Source organism: Hydra vulgaris, chromosome 03 (assembly GCF_038396675.1).
Source record: "Hydra vulgaris chromosome 03, alternate assembly HydraT2T_AEP".
In the NCBI taxonomy this organism is placed as follows: Eukaryota; Metazoa; Cnidaria; class Hydrozoa; order Anthoathecata; family Hydridae; genus Hydra; species Hydra vulgaris.
The window spans coordinates 56,457,501-56,475,741 of record NC_088922.1 but is presented as its reverse complement, the minus strand read 5'-3'; the positions used below and the strand labels follow the sequence as shown (position 1 = coordinate 56,475,741).

The following is an 18,241-nucleotide window of genomic DNA, read 5'->3' as shown; positions in this document are numbered from 1 at the left end:
TTCATATTAAAAGTACTCTAAACTATAAATTATTTTTTGTAAGCTTCGAAATGCACTAATATATTATGTACATTTTACTAGTCTACTACTACATTTACTACAAGAACATTACTACTGCTAGATTTAATACTGCCACATCACAACGGCACTTTAAAATAAAATTATAAAAAACTTTTACTTCACCTCTTACTTTAAATGTATAATATATCGCCTTAAATGTTAAAACTCTTATGCATATAATTTACCAATTAATTATAATAAAAGTTATAACACCAGTTTACACCTTTAGATAAAGTTTAAAAATCTGTTGCCACAATAATATTTTATGAAATAAGTATGCATCATAAAGTATATATGCAACAGAATATAAAATCTATTATATCAAAAATTATTATTCACACAACTATTATTACTACTTTTTTATAATCGTTTACAAGAAAAATGACTGTAACAATGACAACAATAAATTTTAAGATGCAATGATATGACTAATGTCTTGTAACAAAATGCTTGTTATTGCAGAAATATTATTAGATTTGTTAAATTTAAAAAACTTAAGACTTTCATATATAAAAATATTGGATTTCTTAATTTGTAAATCAAAAAAAAAAAATTAATGCCATCAAACAAAATTTTGAAAATTTCAAAATTTCAACTTGACTAATAAATCCACTTTGTCATTGACATATATATATATATATATATATATATATATATATATATATATATATATATATATATATATATATATATATATATATATATATATATATATTGAAAATATTGTAGTTACAGCTTTTTTTTCAATAATTTACTTGCTGTTTTTTTAAAAAAAATCAAATCATTAAAAATAACTTAACTGGTTTTTATTTATTTTATACTTTTTGCAACAAAAACCCATTAAAATATTTTTCAGAATAAAATATTAGATTTCTCTGTAGTTAAAACAACTGACCCTCTTAAAAAAGTTAGTGCAGGTTGCAGTATTAAAAGCCACCAACAAGTAATACAACTTGTTAACAGAAATCACCTTTCAATCATCAACAAAGAGTGCAACTTTGCATTCCTTGTTGATGACGATTTGTGCAGTCATTAGCAGCAAAGATCTAAATATTATCCCTTTTAAAAATCATTGAACTTAGTAAAAATGATCAAAATCAACACCACCAATACAAAATCAACACCACCAATACAAAATCAACAACATCAATACAAAATCAACAACATCAATACAAAATTAACACCACCAATACAAAATCAACACCGCCAATACAAAATCAACACCACCAATACAAAATCAACACCACCAATACAAAATCAACAGCATTAGAAAAGATTTAAAAACAAAAATGATTCAGGTATACCTTGCTGAATAGTCTCTTGCAATTCACCAACTCCACGTTGAACAACTTTAGGTCGCACTTTTGCATCAGCACCAGTCCAGTCAACATGTTCAACATCTGATACATATTGAACAAGCACATTTGGATTGTGAAACAACACAAAGACATTTGGTGCAATATCAACTCTAACATTGTAAACTCCATTACGAATCATTTTAGCATATTCCATCTATACAAAAAAAATTTTAAATTACAAAACATTGATATAATAGTCATTTTAACTGTTTTAAAATATTTCAATTTAAAGAACAAGTTTTTAAAAAATAACAGAAAGGTTAAACAAGTTTTTATTGTATGTCTATTGATGTATGTAATACATATATGTCAATCTCTATCTCATTCTCTATCTCATTCTCTCTCCACATTTTCTCTCTCTCTCTCAATTAAACTTTGACAAAACCCAAAATAGTGGTTTTTCACTAATTACTCTTCAATTTAAATTATTAGTGATGAGAGTGATTTTCTAATTTTGAATCATAAATTAGAGTCAAAAGTTTAAATAGTGAGAAGCATGACGTTTGCTTTTGTCTACAACGTATGCAAGCCAGCAGCAGCTCAGTAAGCATTTGGGGATGTATTTTTCATAAAGGAGTCAGATATACGAAGGCACCTTATCACACAGCCATGAATATCAAAGAATATTTACAATCCAAAAAAAAAACTTTTATTGCCATGGTGTACTCAATCACCTGAGTTAAGTCCCATTGAAAACATTTGGGCTTGAATGGACCATGAAATGAGCAGCACTAAAAGCACTTGGAACTCAATTCCAAAAGAATTATGCATGAAAGTTATAGAGTCGATGCCCAGGAATGCAAAAATGTGTTTAAAGCTAAGGTGGATATTTTAAGACCTTAAAACTATTATTTTTCACTGTTAAACCTGGATTTGTCAGAATATTTTGTCATTTTGTCACTTTTTTCTTGTATTTTATTTAGTTTTTTTTTATCACTTTTTAATTACCTGCTTATTGATTTTTAAGTTTAACTGGTTGGAAATTTCGCTAATAAAAAAAATAATAACGCCTTTCTTACAGTTTTTTTAAAAATTGCTCACAAAAAATATCTATTTGAACAAATTTTTACTTGTTCAAACTTTATTTTAACTTAATATATTATAAATTTAACTTAATATATGGCCATTATTGGCATTTCAGTCCCATCATTACTGCATTCTAATTCTTTAAAATACGTTGGCCAAGTCTTTCAACTTCAAGTTTTATTGGTTGTAACACTGTTATTACAGTTTGCACCACTAAATATTCCTCCTCAGAAATATTCTTAATTTTGTTGTGTTTAAAATCCATCAAATGCTTTTAATATAGATGTTTTTAATGCAATAAATCGCTTCAACATTGCAAGAAGGCAATTCCGCTTTGTCTTTACATCCAGTATTAACTTGAGTTCTTTATTGTATCTAGTTCTTATGTATTTTTGTAAAATTTCATTTTTGAGTGATGATTTACAAAACATTACAAGACGGAAAAAAAATTCATTACAAGACGGAAAAAAAAACAAATAGCACACAAATTTTAAGCGATATTTTTAATATCTTTAAAAATTAAAAAAAAAATTACCAGTACTCCCAGGAAATTTCATTTAAAATTCATTATAGCAGGATGATTTTTCACAACTGGGATCCTGTTTAAGAAGCCTTAATATATATTATTATAAATCCCAATATATATGCTACTGCATTTACTGTGACATGTAATTGCTAGATGTTGAAATGTGCACCTTAATTCTGTCTTTCTGGTTACAGAAAAAGATACATAATTATAAAAACCACTTTTTTCTTTTTCCGCATGATGTCACCAATAATATTTTATGCATTTATTTTGTATTGTATATATGTAAATACAGGCCTTGTTGAGAAGCATTACGCTATTTGAATTTTATGTACGTATTTACGATTTCAAATACGCATTTCGCAATTTATGTTATGCTAAAACTTTTTTCAATTAGTTTATTTAAACGCCTTTTATTAGAACAGATTATGCAGAAAACATAAAACTGTAATTAATTGTTGTAAAACACATCTGTAGAATGTTTTTTTTATTAGATAAAAAAACAGATAGATAAATAATTACTTTGTTTTTTTTGAAAAAATAATATTTTTAATCTATTTTATTAGATTTAAATTAAATTTATTATTAAATATAATTTAATATAACTTTATTTTACTAAATTTATTAAAATTATTTTAAAAATTTCAAAATGCTTTACATCATTTATTCAATTAGTTTATTACTTTATCATTATTTTAGTTTACTATCATTACTTTAGTTTTACAATTTTTTACTGCTAAAATTTTCGAACTATGTTAAAGTAAAAAAAAAATTTACTAAATTTAATTCAAGTTACTTTAAAATGTTCAAATTACATATAACTATATTTTACATTTCAGTTTTGAATTTGCTTTTTAACAAAAGTTTTTACTTTATCAATAATTTTTTGAATTGATCATAGACTGAACGATGATTAATAATGATTAACTAGTTTATGAATAATATGCGAAGATTTTGTTAAAGCCAAATTGTTAAAAAAAAGGTTGATAAGTTTTTATTTATTTGTTACCATTAGAGTGAGTAACTTAATAAATTTCAACATTTTTTTTTTTCTTAAGCCGTTACGGTCTGGCTCAACAATTTATAAAAAAGACTGGTCTAAAATCTGCGCTTTTGTAGTTAATAAATAACGTCAATACAAAATAGTTCTTTTAAACTCAAGTTTTAAATGTTACGTTTGGATTCTCCTATTGCCATTAAATTTTATTCCTATTGCCGTTAACTTTTACAACTGAATAAAAATAACAAGATCATTAAGTAAACTCTTTAAAAGCCCAATTTATGTTATATTAATATTATATTTTAAAAACAAAACTTATACTTGTGCTATAAATATAAGATATGTAAATTTCAAAAATACACTGATATTTGTTAAAAACAAATTCTGCTAATAACATCTTAAAACCAAAAATACTATTTTTTTTTTTTTTTTTTTTGATTTAGTAAGAAATAGTAAAAATACATTAGGTTTCATGGAAAATAAAAACAAAATATTTTAATGGAAATAAAAAAAACAAAGCAGAAAAGCGGTAATCTTCATTTAATTACAATTTAATTCATTTAATTACAATTTTTATTTTGTCAAAAGCCAGTTGAACTAAAATGTTTTAGGGAGCCCTGACATTTTTTAAAAAAGAGGAAAACCCAATCTAATTGTATAGTTGCGTAAACCATTTTAAAAACTTCATCAAGTACATTTAAATCCCTTTAAGTAATTTAACCATAAACAAGTGTTCCCTCATTTAAAAAAATACTAACCATAAAACGAATGGCTTAAAGGAAAAAAAAAGTTTTAATAAGTATAAGATTTTAAAATAAGGAAATGTCTTTTTTTTAAACAAAATTTAAATTTTATTTATAATAATATTGTTTAATAATGTTTAATTTAAAGATATTTCATAAAGATAAAGACTTACAACAATTATTAATGTGGTTTTAAATTTAATTACAATGAAGTACTTTAAACTTTTAACAATGTAAATATCTTTATTGAGTAAAGTTACATTTATTGGCATTACGCTTTTCCGTTACGCAACAAAATCTCATAACAAGACCTGTAAACAGTATACATAAAAAAGTGATTATGTGTACCTTTGTAAAAAACATAAAGAAACTAACCTCTAAAATATTAGAAATATGTGTATTGTAAGGAATTAACTGGCTCTCTTCTTTATAAAACCAGGAGCATCTTCGAACCTCACATTTTACTTCACTCCAGTATATAGCAATGCGATGAAGAGTAGATATATCAACATCAAAACGCCCACCATCTGTAGTAACAATCTTATTTGGTATTTGTTGCAAGAAAGCCTCCTCTAAATTTTTTGAATCATAAAATGAAAATGGTATCCAAGATTTATTAAAATAAAACCAGTGTGGAACAACTGGAGAAAAATAAGAAATGCTTCCTGTAGATTCAATCATTATTGGATCAGAATTATTTTTGTTTATTGGGTTAGAGAGATTTTGATTAATTATAGGTTTTGTGTCTGAACTTGTCTGATTCATGCCAAAAAGATGACTTGACACATTTTGAGAATCTGTAGTAACTGTTGTTGATGAAAAAGTATTGCTACTGTTAGGTAACTTTGAAGGTGACAAATCAGACTGTAAAGATCCTATAATCAAAAAACAATATTTAATAATAAATCGACACATATTTTGTTGCACAAAAATAACATAAGTAACTTAATACAAATTATAAATTTATATGTATATGTAAATCAGGGTCCTTTAAACCCTCATTTAGATAAAAAAAAAAAACCATAACTCACTGTTTTTTATGTGCTGTGGTTATCATTTGGAAATAATTTAAGCCCAACTTAAGTTCAATTATCTAATATTTAGTACGTGATTAAGTCCATATTCTATTATAGTGGTTACTTATATTGTTTTTAAAAAATTCTTTAAAAGTAGGTTCACTTCAAATAAGCAAAACTTTATTTTGCTTTAACTTAATAGCAGGTTGACCTATTTTTGAAGTACTTTATTTTCATTTATAGTCCTAGGTTGACTTAATTTTGTAAATGTTTTTTAATTTTAGCACAAAAACTATAGCTTTTATGCAATAAAATCTAAAAAATAATGTTTACATGAAATGATTATTTTTAAAACTTTTATAACATTTTGAAGTTGTTTTTTTTAATTTTGTATGTATGCATGCACACATACTGTTTTAATTATAATTTATTTCAAGTTTTTTTCAGTTTCATGTTCAATTTGTATAAAAATTCTGTTTTATCTTCACTCCACGGATAGTCAAATTTTTATATTCTTACACTTAACATTTATGCTAATAATACAAGGCTAATGCACAAGAAAGCCTTATTTTAAAAACCAATAATGAAGAACAAGTTTGGCAACCTTACATTGAATTGGTGATTGTGTAGTTAATAACCATTAAGAAAATGTGTAATTCAATCACTATTAACTTGAAGTAGTAACACCATAACTCGAAGTGCACAAATACATTCTAATGAAAAGCGGCAAATTTGAACAAATGATTGCTGCATATTTGAGAAACCTGATAATCTAACAAAAGACAACAAAGAAAATTTGACATACAATATCTTGATACTGGTTTAGGACTTTTTTATAATTTAGGTCCATATTAGATTTTTGCTTCAGAAATTCAAAAATAGCTATTTGGGGACTAAATAGTCTGAAATTATGCCTTTTTTATTCAATTTTGTTCCAAAATACTGATGCAAATTATTAATATTTAAACTAAAATGGAGACTGTCACCCAAAATTTCTGGAAAAATGTTTAAATGTTTGTATATCATTATTTATCTTAGATCTACTGAAAATACTAGAGCTGTGTCTTGTCTCTTAACACTTACACAAGAATCATGGACACAAAAAAAGCTATAAAATTACTTTGAAGCACCTGAGTACTTTTTTCAAACTTTAATAAAAAGTTAAACATCCTAAAATTGCCAAGAAAAATAATTAGAAACATTATATATACAGGTTAATCCATTGCTTGACCTTTGTATCACTCCACCTTCTGTATCTAAAGAGATATCCTGCTTGGACTTTTCTACAGCTTGTGGTCTGGACAACATACCTGTTATAGCCTTGCAAAAGTGTTCTCCAGAGCTGTTGTCTATACTTTCAAAACCATTTAACAAGTGCTTATCAGAGTCTTGTTTTCCAGCCTGCTGGAAAGTGGCATCCATTTTTTCAAAAATTCTGGAGAATAATCTGACTTGTCCAACTACAGTCCCATTAGTCTTCTTACTATCATAAGCAAGGTTTTTGAGTCCTTAATTAACAAACACTTAATCTTGAATCTTGAACCTAATAACTTACTTTCTGATCATCAATATAGATTTCAATCTTCTCGTTCTGCTGCTAATTTGTTAACAGCAATTACAGATAGGTTTTATTGTGCATTAGATAGATGTGGAGCGGCTAAGCTTTTGATAAGGTTAGGAATGCTGGTCTTCTCCATGAGCTTGCTTCAAACGGTGTATCAGGTAACATCAGATAACAACATACAGTGCATCAGATAAGATCAGGTAACAAATATTATTGAATCCTTCTTTATCAATTGTAGTATAAAAGTTGTCCTCAATGAACAGCACTCCTCTTCATATTCTGTAACTTCAGTGGTTCCTCAAGGTTCTATCCTTGGCCCTATACTCTTTAGTTTATTTTAACAATCTCCCAGAAATTCTCATCAAGTAATAAAAAAACAAAGTGCGAGTCTAGTTATTTTTAGTAAACCAAAGATAAAGCAATGATATACAAACAATTGAAATTTTACCCAGAAATTTTGGGTGACCATTTGCTTTCAAAATTAATAATTTTAAATCATTATATTTGAATAAAACTAAATAAATGAGACATCACTTGAGACTCTTGAGAATATCAAGTCCTTGGAGTACTATTTTTAAATTCATCAAGCAAAAATCTATTCGGCTTCCAAATTTTAAATAAATCTTTCAAACCAAAATACTATGACTCAAAACTGTATTGTTGTCTCTTCAGATTATCACTATATGTAAAATCTGCATTATTTCAAACAACAATACCTTTTTTTATCGTTTTGCTTAAGGTGCCCCAAGACATAATGTTCTTGTGGAGCAATGTGGAAGAGCATTTAACTAGGAAGTTCAGGCTTTTTCTCTTTCAGATGACACAAAATATACCCAGAATTTGCTTTGAACGCTGGATGAACTCTTACTTTTTTTTAAAAAAAAGCTCTAACCACTGTTGCCATGGCTGCCTAACATCTCAAGAAGTTTTTCTAGTTAAAAACTTTGCCATTATCATTTAATTATTATGGATTGCATATAAAGTAAAAGTGAACTAATCCTGAGATGGCAATGAATTTACCATGTTTTTTATGATTTGGAATCTAATATCTCAATAATAAAAACCTACGCAAACTCTCATTCAATGTATGTACTAAAGCTCCTGAAGTTATTTTAGTAAAAATAATTTGATTAAAATATAAAACAATCTGATTTTTAACAAATAAATTTTTTGTCTTTGTTATCCAAAGTTAAAAAAAAATGTAAATAAACAAAAATACTGAAAATGTAAATAAACAGAATTAAATAATAAAATAAACAAAAAGTATGATTCCAAAATTTTATAAAAAAATAATATATATTACAAGCAATAATAATATATATTACAAGCAATAATAATATATATTACAAGCAATAATAGGTAATCAAGCAGAAAAGAGGAACAGCTGATAATTTGAAAGTTTTTGAAATAAAGTTTAGATTACATTTTAAAAAATGTCTATGATTTTGAAAAACGTTTTTTTCCCTTAAACCCTACATCTACGTGACAGGTCCAATGGATCCAAATTAAAATTCTTTGTAGTTGTTTTTGTGAAAATTGGTAATATAAAAATTGTGGCCACTTGACTTAAATTATAATAAACTACTTTCTAATAATAACTAGTTGAGGGCAAAATTTTCAAAACTTTCAATTATTTTTTTTACTTATTTAGGTAAACAATATTGATAATGAATAGAAAAAAATTATTGTCTGAAAAAGAAATCATTTATAGAAGAAATGAGTGAAGAATACAGGATATGCAATGACAGTGAAAACATAACAACAGATGATGGAGAGGTGGATAATATACAAAATAGTGAAGATGAAAGAGACAATGATTCATGTTCTTATTATGATGATAATAATGTCAAAGCAAATGCAAGTAAGCTTAAGTTCCATAAGCATTTTTCTTTCTAAAAATAAGTTACAGAGATAGTATGCAAACAAAGTAAAACAACAAGAAAGATGTTCTCAGTTCAATATTGTTCATGAAAACCCAGGACCAACAAGATTTTGCACGGCAATGGGCATTGATTGGACTTTACAATATGGTTAATGTAAGTGATGTAAACTCATACATAGCATGAAAATCACTACATCGGTTATCAGAAAACATGTATAGAAAAAAAAAAAGGAACTTTATTTTAAAACTTGGAAAAGAACTAGCTTACCCTTTGAAATTGAACAACTTTTGATTTTCTTAAACATCTATGCTAAATATTTTGTTTAATGAAAAGTATATATTTCTATACATAAAAAAAATAAAAAATAAATTATTAGTTTTGTTATTTATAAACCAGCCTACTGATTATATGAGCCCAATGGATTCGAGCAGTCCATTTGACTTATGACCAACAGTCATACAACCCAAGTGGTCCTTTTCTTTTTTCTTTTAGAATTAGGGTTAAAAAAGCACTTGTTTTTTTATCTTTTAGATAACTTGCCAGACTTGAAATAATTAAGTCTTGACTTTATAATAATTAAATTATGAAAACTTTATAACTACTAATGTTTATATTTCTTTGTTTTTTATTTTACTTATCTTATTTATAAAATGACTAGTAAAAACATAAAAATTTTGAAACCACAATAAAAATAAAAATGATTAAACTTTGAAACATTAAAATTATTAAACTTCAATAAAAATAAAATAAAGATAAGTTACACTTAAAAATAAAAATTTTTTTGTGTTTCGTAAAATTTAATAGTAATCTAAAATAAAATTTAATAGCAAACTAAAGTTTATTATATTTAAGCAATCAAAAGTTATAGCATATTATGAAAAGTAATGTTTAAAAAATTTAATTTTTAAAACCATATTTTTTCATCATTATCTCTTATCTAATAAAAAAAACACTAACTTGCCTAATAATTATTATTCTATAAAAGTTTATATATTAAATATGCTTTAAATGTGGTTAATATTATTTACCAAAAATGTGTTTGCAACTTACTTTCCCAGTAACTACAACTTTTACAATTAAATTTTTTTTAACTAATGTTTTTATGTAACTAATATGAAACAGATGTACATTAAAAATACATGTGAATCACACTCAAAATAACAAGAAAAATAATGCAGGTGTACATCAAAATATGCATGTGAATCACACACAAAATAACAAGAAAAACAATGCAGATGTACATAAAAATATGCATGTGAATCACACACAAAATAACAAGAAAAATAATGCAGATGTGCATCAAAATATGCATGTGAATCACACACAAAATAACAAGAAAAATGATGCAAACAACACAATTCTTGAACTTGAAGGAGCTTAGAAATTAGTAAAATAAACTCTAACTTAATTTACATATACACAACTTAGATTACATATGAAACAATTTATCTAATAAAAACTCTCATACACTAAAATAACTCCTTATACACTAAAACAATGTCATCAAAATTTATAAATAAAAATTAACCTGATGTGTCTCGCAGTAAAGCTGAAGATACTATTGGATGCCTTAATGAAGATGATATTTGTACTCCAGATGAAGGTATTATAGTTTGTGGCTTTATAAGAGCTGATGGTTTATGTCCAGACGGAGATGATGATTGAAGTCCTGATGGGTGGGTTAATGTACTCAAACCAGAAGGATGAAGATGCTGTGATGGTTGTACTTGAGAATTTAAAAGTGCTGATAAATCCAATCCCGGTGGTGGTGCAGCAGTTTCAAGTATGTGTGGTGTTGATATTGGTGAATGAAAGGCTATAATTTGAAAAAACTTTTTATATATCTAATATTTAATAAAGTTCAAGTTTCTAATAAGGTTTTTAAATTAATAAATCTTATATTTATATAAAAAATTATTTTACTCTAATATTACATTATAACATGAATATCAACTTTCTATTTTAGCTTAAAGCAAAAATGCAAAATTCAAGCCTAATGCTCCAAAGTATTTTAACTAAACCTTGAAGGCCCAAGCATAACTAATTTTGAAAACAGTACATTGAAAAAAGTATTCTTCGCACAGTTACTTTACTTGTCAATAGGTTTATATTTCAGAGTTATATGGTTGTAAAAGGTTGAAGTAAACAAATGTATAATAGACCTTTTCATAAATAAACGTCCATGTATCTAATCGAGGATTAGGTTGCACTGTTTGTGTAAACAATAAAATATCTCATCCCTTAAGAATTGTCTGTTATTTTGAAAGGAGAATGTCATCAAGATCAAACATAAAAAAAATTTTTCACAGGAAATAGTTTTTTTTTTAAAGTATTATAAAAAAATTAAAATTCAAAGTAAAATATTTTGAATATGATGTCAAAGATTAATAATACTGAAGACTTAGAAATAAACTTTAGTGAAACTTTTTTATCTACAAACATTAGTAAACCTTTGTAGTGCAGGCAACTTACTATAAATATATATATTTTTAAATCCAGGGCTAATTTTTTTACTAAAAGATATAGATGATCTAAAAGTCAAAGGGATTCTCTTAAAGGTGAAGTAACATTACGAGACTCAAAAATTAAAGTTTTACAATATTTTCATAATGGAACAATTCTCAAAATGGATTTAAAAGTCTGACATAAAGTATTGCCTGTGGTGACAAAAAAAAAATCTTTAATAGTATTATTTCATATAAACTTTCCTATACGAAATATTATAAACTAAAAAAAAAAAAATGCAAATGCACTATTGGTAATATTAAATTTATTTAAAATCAATTTATTCATTAAAATGATTTTGCTAATGGCAGGAAAAACTACAAGAAAATTTAATGTAAAGATTGAATAAATACAAAAAAAAAGTACAGTCGGAAGAAAAAATGTTCTTAGTTACATGCAACAATTTCAAATAATAACAAAATAAAAATTTAAATCTTTAAAGTTAACCATGTTGAAGAAAAATACCTGCACATTTGATTTCTCTGCTCATAAAAATCATTTTAAAAACTCCTAATGTCATTTAGCTAACAATAACGTTGTTAACTCTTGTTAAACTGAATCCTGTAATATTTTAATACTGAACTTAATGCTGCTGTTACCCATTCAGGAGTTTTTTTACACGGAAGTCATAGCAGCCATTTAATGGCGAGAGTATCAGAAAATGTGAATGAAAGTGAATGCAAATATCTAACTTATCTAAACTTCAAATTATGTCATTATAAAACATTTTTAAATATACAGCTTTTATTTTTACTTTAAAATTGAATTGCAGCAACATTTACTTAATTTTGAATTAATTTTATATAGCATTTATTTGCCATTTTTTTGCCTTAATTTTATATAGCATTTATTTGCCGTTTAATAAAGTTTTTTGTTTGTTGAACAGTTTTAAAATTTCATCATTAAATAAGCCTTGCTCTTCCACATTTTTTTTTTTTATTTTTTTTTTTTCAATCTTTCTCAATTTTTTAAAATACAAAATAAAATATTTTTGAAGTTTAATAGACATTTTTACTTTTATAAAGTTTTACTCTTATTTAAAAATTGCATTGCAGAAAAATCACCTTAATTTTGATTTAAAGCATCTATTTGCCGTTTTATAAAGTTATTTTGTCTTTTGTTTTTTAAATAGTGTTAAAAGTGGTTGAAGTGGTTAGCTTGCTGCGCTTTTGAAGCACAACTTGAGGGTTCAAATCCTGTTGCTTGCTTATTAATTTTTTTTAAATTTTCCAATTTTCTAAAATACAAACTAAAACATTTTTATAGTTCTATTGTTGATATATCAAGATATAATATATTATAACAAACAAAAGGGAGAGAGTTTTAAAAAAGCTTAAAATTGTAATAAACCTCAAAACACCATATTTTTTGTGCATACAATAGAGATACTTAAGTTATTGCATTAGTAATTATACGTTCAACACATCAGGCCTTGTTAAGAAGTGTTACGCTATTTAAATTTTAAGTTTGTATTTACAATTTTACGTACGCGTTTTGCTATTAATAAGTTTATTTAAACAGTCTTTTAAAACAGTTTATGCTGAAAACAATAAGCTGTAATTGTTGTAAAAAACATTTATGGAATATTTTTTTATTAGATAAAAAAACAGATGGATAAATAAACTTATTTCTATTTTTCGTTTTTTTTTTTAAATTTATTTTTAATTTATTTTATTAAATCTAAATTAAATTTATTATTAAACATAATTAAATATAAATTTATTTTACTAAATTTAATAAAAATTCCTTTAAAAATTTTAAAACGTTCCGCTTTTTTACTGCTAAAATTGTTTTTATTGCTAAAATATTTTAACTATGTTACAGTAAAAAAAAATTTTATAAATTTAATTTAAGTTACTTTAAAATGTTATTACAAATAACTTTATTTTAATTTCAGTTTTTTTTTAACAAAAGTTTTTTTTTTATCGTTAATTTTTTGAATTGATCATAGACTGAACATAGAGTAGTATGCGAAGATTTTGTTAAAAACAAAATGTTAAAAAAAAGGTTGATAAGTTTTTATTTATTTTTTGACCGTTATGTGATCCCTAAGTACCAAGAAAAGTTGTGTTCATGTCATAAAAAAATTCTTAAAAAATAAGTCTCATCTCAATCAAACTTTCCAGATCAAATTATTTATTGTGATATTAGCGAAAAACTTTATAATTTTTTACGCCATTTTTTTTCTTCTCGAAGGTAAGTTCTAGCTTTATGATTTAAAAAAAAATCCTGGTCTGATTAATGCGCTTTTCTAGTTAATAAATGATGACAATACAAAAAAGTTTTTTCAAACTCGAGTTATAAATGTTATGTTTGGGTTTTCCCTTCGCCATCAAATTTTTTGTAGAAAAATTTCATTATTTTTTTATAAAACGAACCAAACTTTTATAACTGATTAAAAATAACACGATCAATGAACAAACACTTTAAACTTATATTTATTTTATTTTAAAAACAAAACTAATACTAGTGCTATAAATATAAGATATGTAAATTTCAAAATTATACTGATATTTGTTAAATACAAGCTTTGTTAATAACATCTTAAAATTGAAAATACTATTACTTTTTTTGGATTTAGTAAGAAATAGTGAAAATACATTAGGTTTCACAGTACATAAAAATAAAATATTTTAATGGAAAATAAAAAGTAACAAAAAGCGGAAATCTTTGTTTAATTACAATTTTTATTTTGTTAAAAGCCAGTTACTATAATGCTTTAGGTAGCGCAAACATTTTTTTATAAAGAGGAAAACCCTATCTAATTGTATAGTTGTAATTACATTTAAATCCCTTTAAGAAAATTAACCATAAACAAGTGTCCCCTCATTTTAAAAAAAATAACCATAAAACAAATGTTTTGAAGAAAAAAAAAAAAGTTTAAATAAGTGTAAGATTTTAAAATAAGGAATTTTTTTTTTAAACAGAGCGTGACAAACATGTGAATGTTTGTTAAAAAAAAATGAAGCTACGTTTCTTTATTTTTACTTAAGTCAATATCGGGATTCGCTCCAAAAAATTTTAAAATGAACGCTTTACTTCAGCAATTTTTTTTGAAATAATTATGCAATTAACAGCATTTTATTTATAAAAAAAAATACAAATTTATTAGAAAAGAACAATTAGTTAAAAACATTTAAAAAACATTTTTAAAAGAAGAGACGACTTTAAAAGAAACCAAGCTAAAACAGGGTTACTATCATTTTTTACTTTTAAATTAAAAAACTAAGTGATTATGTTTTAGCATGGTTTTTACATGCATTTACATGCATTTACAAAAGACTGCAAAATTTTCCTTAAAATGAATGATTTGCCGTTACTTTAAAAAAAATCATGCTAAAATGCTTTATTTAAAAGCGCGTCTTTTTTTTTAATTTTCTTATTGATGTTTAAGCAAAGTAGAGTTAGTTTGCATACTAAAAACACTTATAAATGTTTTGAAAAGAATTTTCAAGTTTTGCTGAAATATATATGATCTAATAGAATATATAGAGTTTTTTTGTTTATTATAGTTGAATTTATTATTATAGTAATAATATGATATTTTTATTAATAATATATTTCATTATTAAATACTTAATATCATAAATATAATAATATCATATTAAGTATTTAATAATAACTAGATATAATAACTTATTTATTACTTAATGTTATTATTTTTAAAGGTTAAAAAAAGAAATGTCAATACAACTTTATATATAAATAATAACTTCATATATAATTTATGAGTAAATGAGTTTAACAAACTAAATTAAGAAAAATTTACTATTTTGTTATAATGGATAACCGCTTACAATCATTAAGTTATCGCATATTATTAGGGTTGTTTTCCACTTTTATCGCTGATCAAACAATTCGCTGCAGCAAAAAAAAAAAGTCAATTGTTATAAGCGAAAATCAATCATATTGAAATAGTAAATCATGTGAACACAACAGTAAAAAAAAGCGAAAGCACATTGTTTTTTAAAATGGCAACAACAATGAACAACAACATCAACAAACAAAATGTTTGAATTGGTGTTTTTATTTACTTAGAATTCACTCTGAAATTTGGCAAGCATTAGTAAATTCATCAAATAAAGATGAATTTACTAATGCCACCGATTCAGAAAATTTCACTTCACAAGATGGTTGATTTTCTTTCAGAATTGAACCATCTGTTACTTCTTGCAGTGACAGTTTTTCCACAGAAGTGTTTCTGTGAGAAGTTAGCATTTATTTTTTAAAAAATTCTAAAAAAATACAATACAGATATATATCCGAGACTATTTTTTTATATTTATATTTTTTTTTCAAAAGCATCAGTGTAAACTTTTTGCTGTCATTTTATTATTGACAAGGGATTGTACATAAATTACACAACGCAAAATATATTTGAAAAACAGCAGTAGGAGATATTAAGCTTTTTTAGGCAGAAATTTTCATTAAATTTAATGGACTATTTTGATTTTTTATTTAAATTAAAACTCTGCTAGGGAAAACTTTTCATCTTTAATGTTTTGTTTATTGTGAAAGTTTGCGTTATGTAATTTATGGACGATCCCTAATGAAAATAGTAGCGCAAAAAATAACGGCGTTTTATCATGATCAAAAAATTTGCTTCGTGCGATTTTTTTCGTCTTGTGGAAAACAGTCTTTAATTATCAGTAACTTGCACTTTGTAAATGCATAAAATATTGTATTAAAATAATAAAAAATTGTAAAAATTCAACATTTAAAAAAAAATAAAAACATGTTTGACACATTTAATAACTCATTAACTAGTATAAAAGTTATTTGAAAACAAATCTCCCTAATAACTTCATAAAAGATTATTTGAATAAAAAAATTAATTGAAATTAAAACTCCCTATTTGGTATATACCTAGAGGTGCGGGGATATATAACATGCCGCAAAAAAAACATGTTTTTCGCAACATGTTTTTGAAAAACATGTTGCGAAAAACATGTTGCCATCAACCAAAGAAATAAAACATTTTATTCAATAAAAGCTTTTTGTCAATATGGGATGTTACTATGTTTCTTCCGAAGGGTTTTATTTTGTTTTGTGGACTTTTAGTTCTTTATAATCATTTGTATTTCATATAACTGAAATTAAAAAATATTCATTTTTCTCAATAAAGATGCCTCGTATAGCAGTAAAGTCAAGAAGCTTTTTCTAAAAATCTTAGGTGAAACAACCAAATCATACAGCTGCAAATATTGTGGAAAAAGTTATTTAAAGAATATACATAATTTACTTGTTCATGTTCATAAGGGCAGCAAAATACCAGAAGAGTTGAGAAATGCTGTTGTGAAAGAAAAATAGTAGGAAAAAAACACAAATAAAAACTGATAAAGCTACAGTTAAGCGGTCTAAAATAATTCTATTTTTTTGCTTTTTGCGCTCTTGTCAGTGGAGGCTTTTTAAACATTAGGAATATTAATTGAAATATTAAAAGAAAAAAGATTGCTGCCCCATGCCAAATCTTCAGTCAATGTAGCGGCACTTCCTTGTAGCACAAGGCAAAGACAGTCAAGACAGTCATAAGTATAAGACAGTCAATGTAGCAATACTACCTTGTAGCAGCAAGCTATAAGATAGTCTATGTATATACCAAGCTTATGGTACTGAGTTGGAGCCATGGAACCGGAGCTCCACCAAAAGGTTAAAAGGTAGGTTTAAAGTTAAAAACTAAGGCAAGCTGTATATATGACTTGTTATTGCGCTTGGTCTAAGAGTTATTGATTCATTAAGTGAAATGCGAAAAACATGTGTTTTTGCAAAAAAAACATGTCTTTAAAAGGAATGAAACGTGAAAATAAAAAACATGTTTTTTGCTCACCACTATATATACCTTTTAAATTAGATGTTTGTCAATAAATAAAGATACGAACATTAACATTTATTTAAAAAAAACGATTAATCGCATGTTAAACAACATTTAAATTTTATTTATAATTTTTTTTATAACAATACTGTTTAATTTAAAGATATTTCATTTTAAAGGCTTACAACAACTTTTAATAGTGTTTTAAATTTAATTACAATGAGGTACTTTAAAATACGTAACTGATGTAATTAAACTTTTAATGATGTAAACATCTTTATTGAATAAAGTTACATTTATTCGCAATGCGCTTTTCCGTTACGCAAGAAAATCTTATAACAAGGCCTGACACATATTAAAGAGATAACTATTTTTTAAATAGGAAATCTATGCATTCAACACACATTAAAAAGACTTTTTTTTTTACAGGAAAAAAGATTTAACATATAAACTTTTATTTTCTTCAAAATTAATTCCCAATAAATTGTGTTTGGTCCGGAAAAAAATGTATAAAAATTTAATAGAAACTTCATAAAGAAAGAAAATTTCAAGTCTGTACCCATTTTTTATAGAAGTTTACAATTTTACAATAAGAAGTTATAAAGTATTGAACATTAATTGTTAATTCAAAACAAAGATAAGACAAATTTTTATTTTCTACCACTAAACTTGCGCAACAATTTTCTACCACTAAATTTGCACAATGACTTATTTATCAAACCTTGTTTTTTAAAACTTTGATTTTTTT

At 25.1% G+C, this 18,241-nt stretch overlaps 1 protein-coding gene across 1 annotated transcript in view; it reads right to left on the bottom strand.

Annotated features, from left to right (window-relative positions):
* Positions 1-18,241, bottom strand: part of LOC101240972 (SEC23-interacting protein) — a 31,671-nt gene that overhangs the window by 9,324 nt on the left and 4,106 nt on the right. The window contains exons 2-4 of the mRNA XM_065793769.1: positions 10,705-10,992; positions 5,089-5,588; positions 1,365-1,572 (exon numbers count right to left, since the gene is read on the bottom strand). Coding sequence (XP_065649841.1) covers positions 1,365-1,572; positions 5,089-5,588; positions 10,705-10,992 — 996 coding nt within the window. The remainder of the gene's footprint in view (positions 1-1,364; positions 1,573-5,088; positions 5,589-10,704; positions 10,993-18,241) is intronic.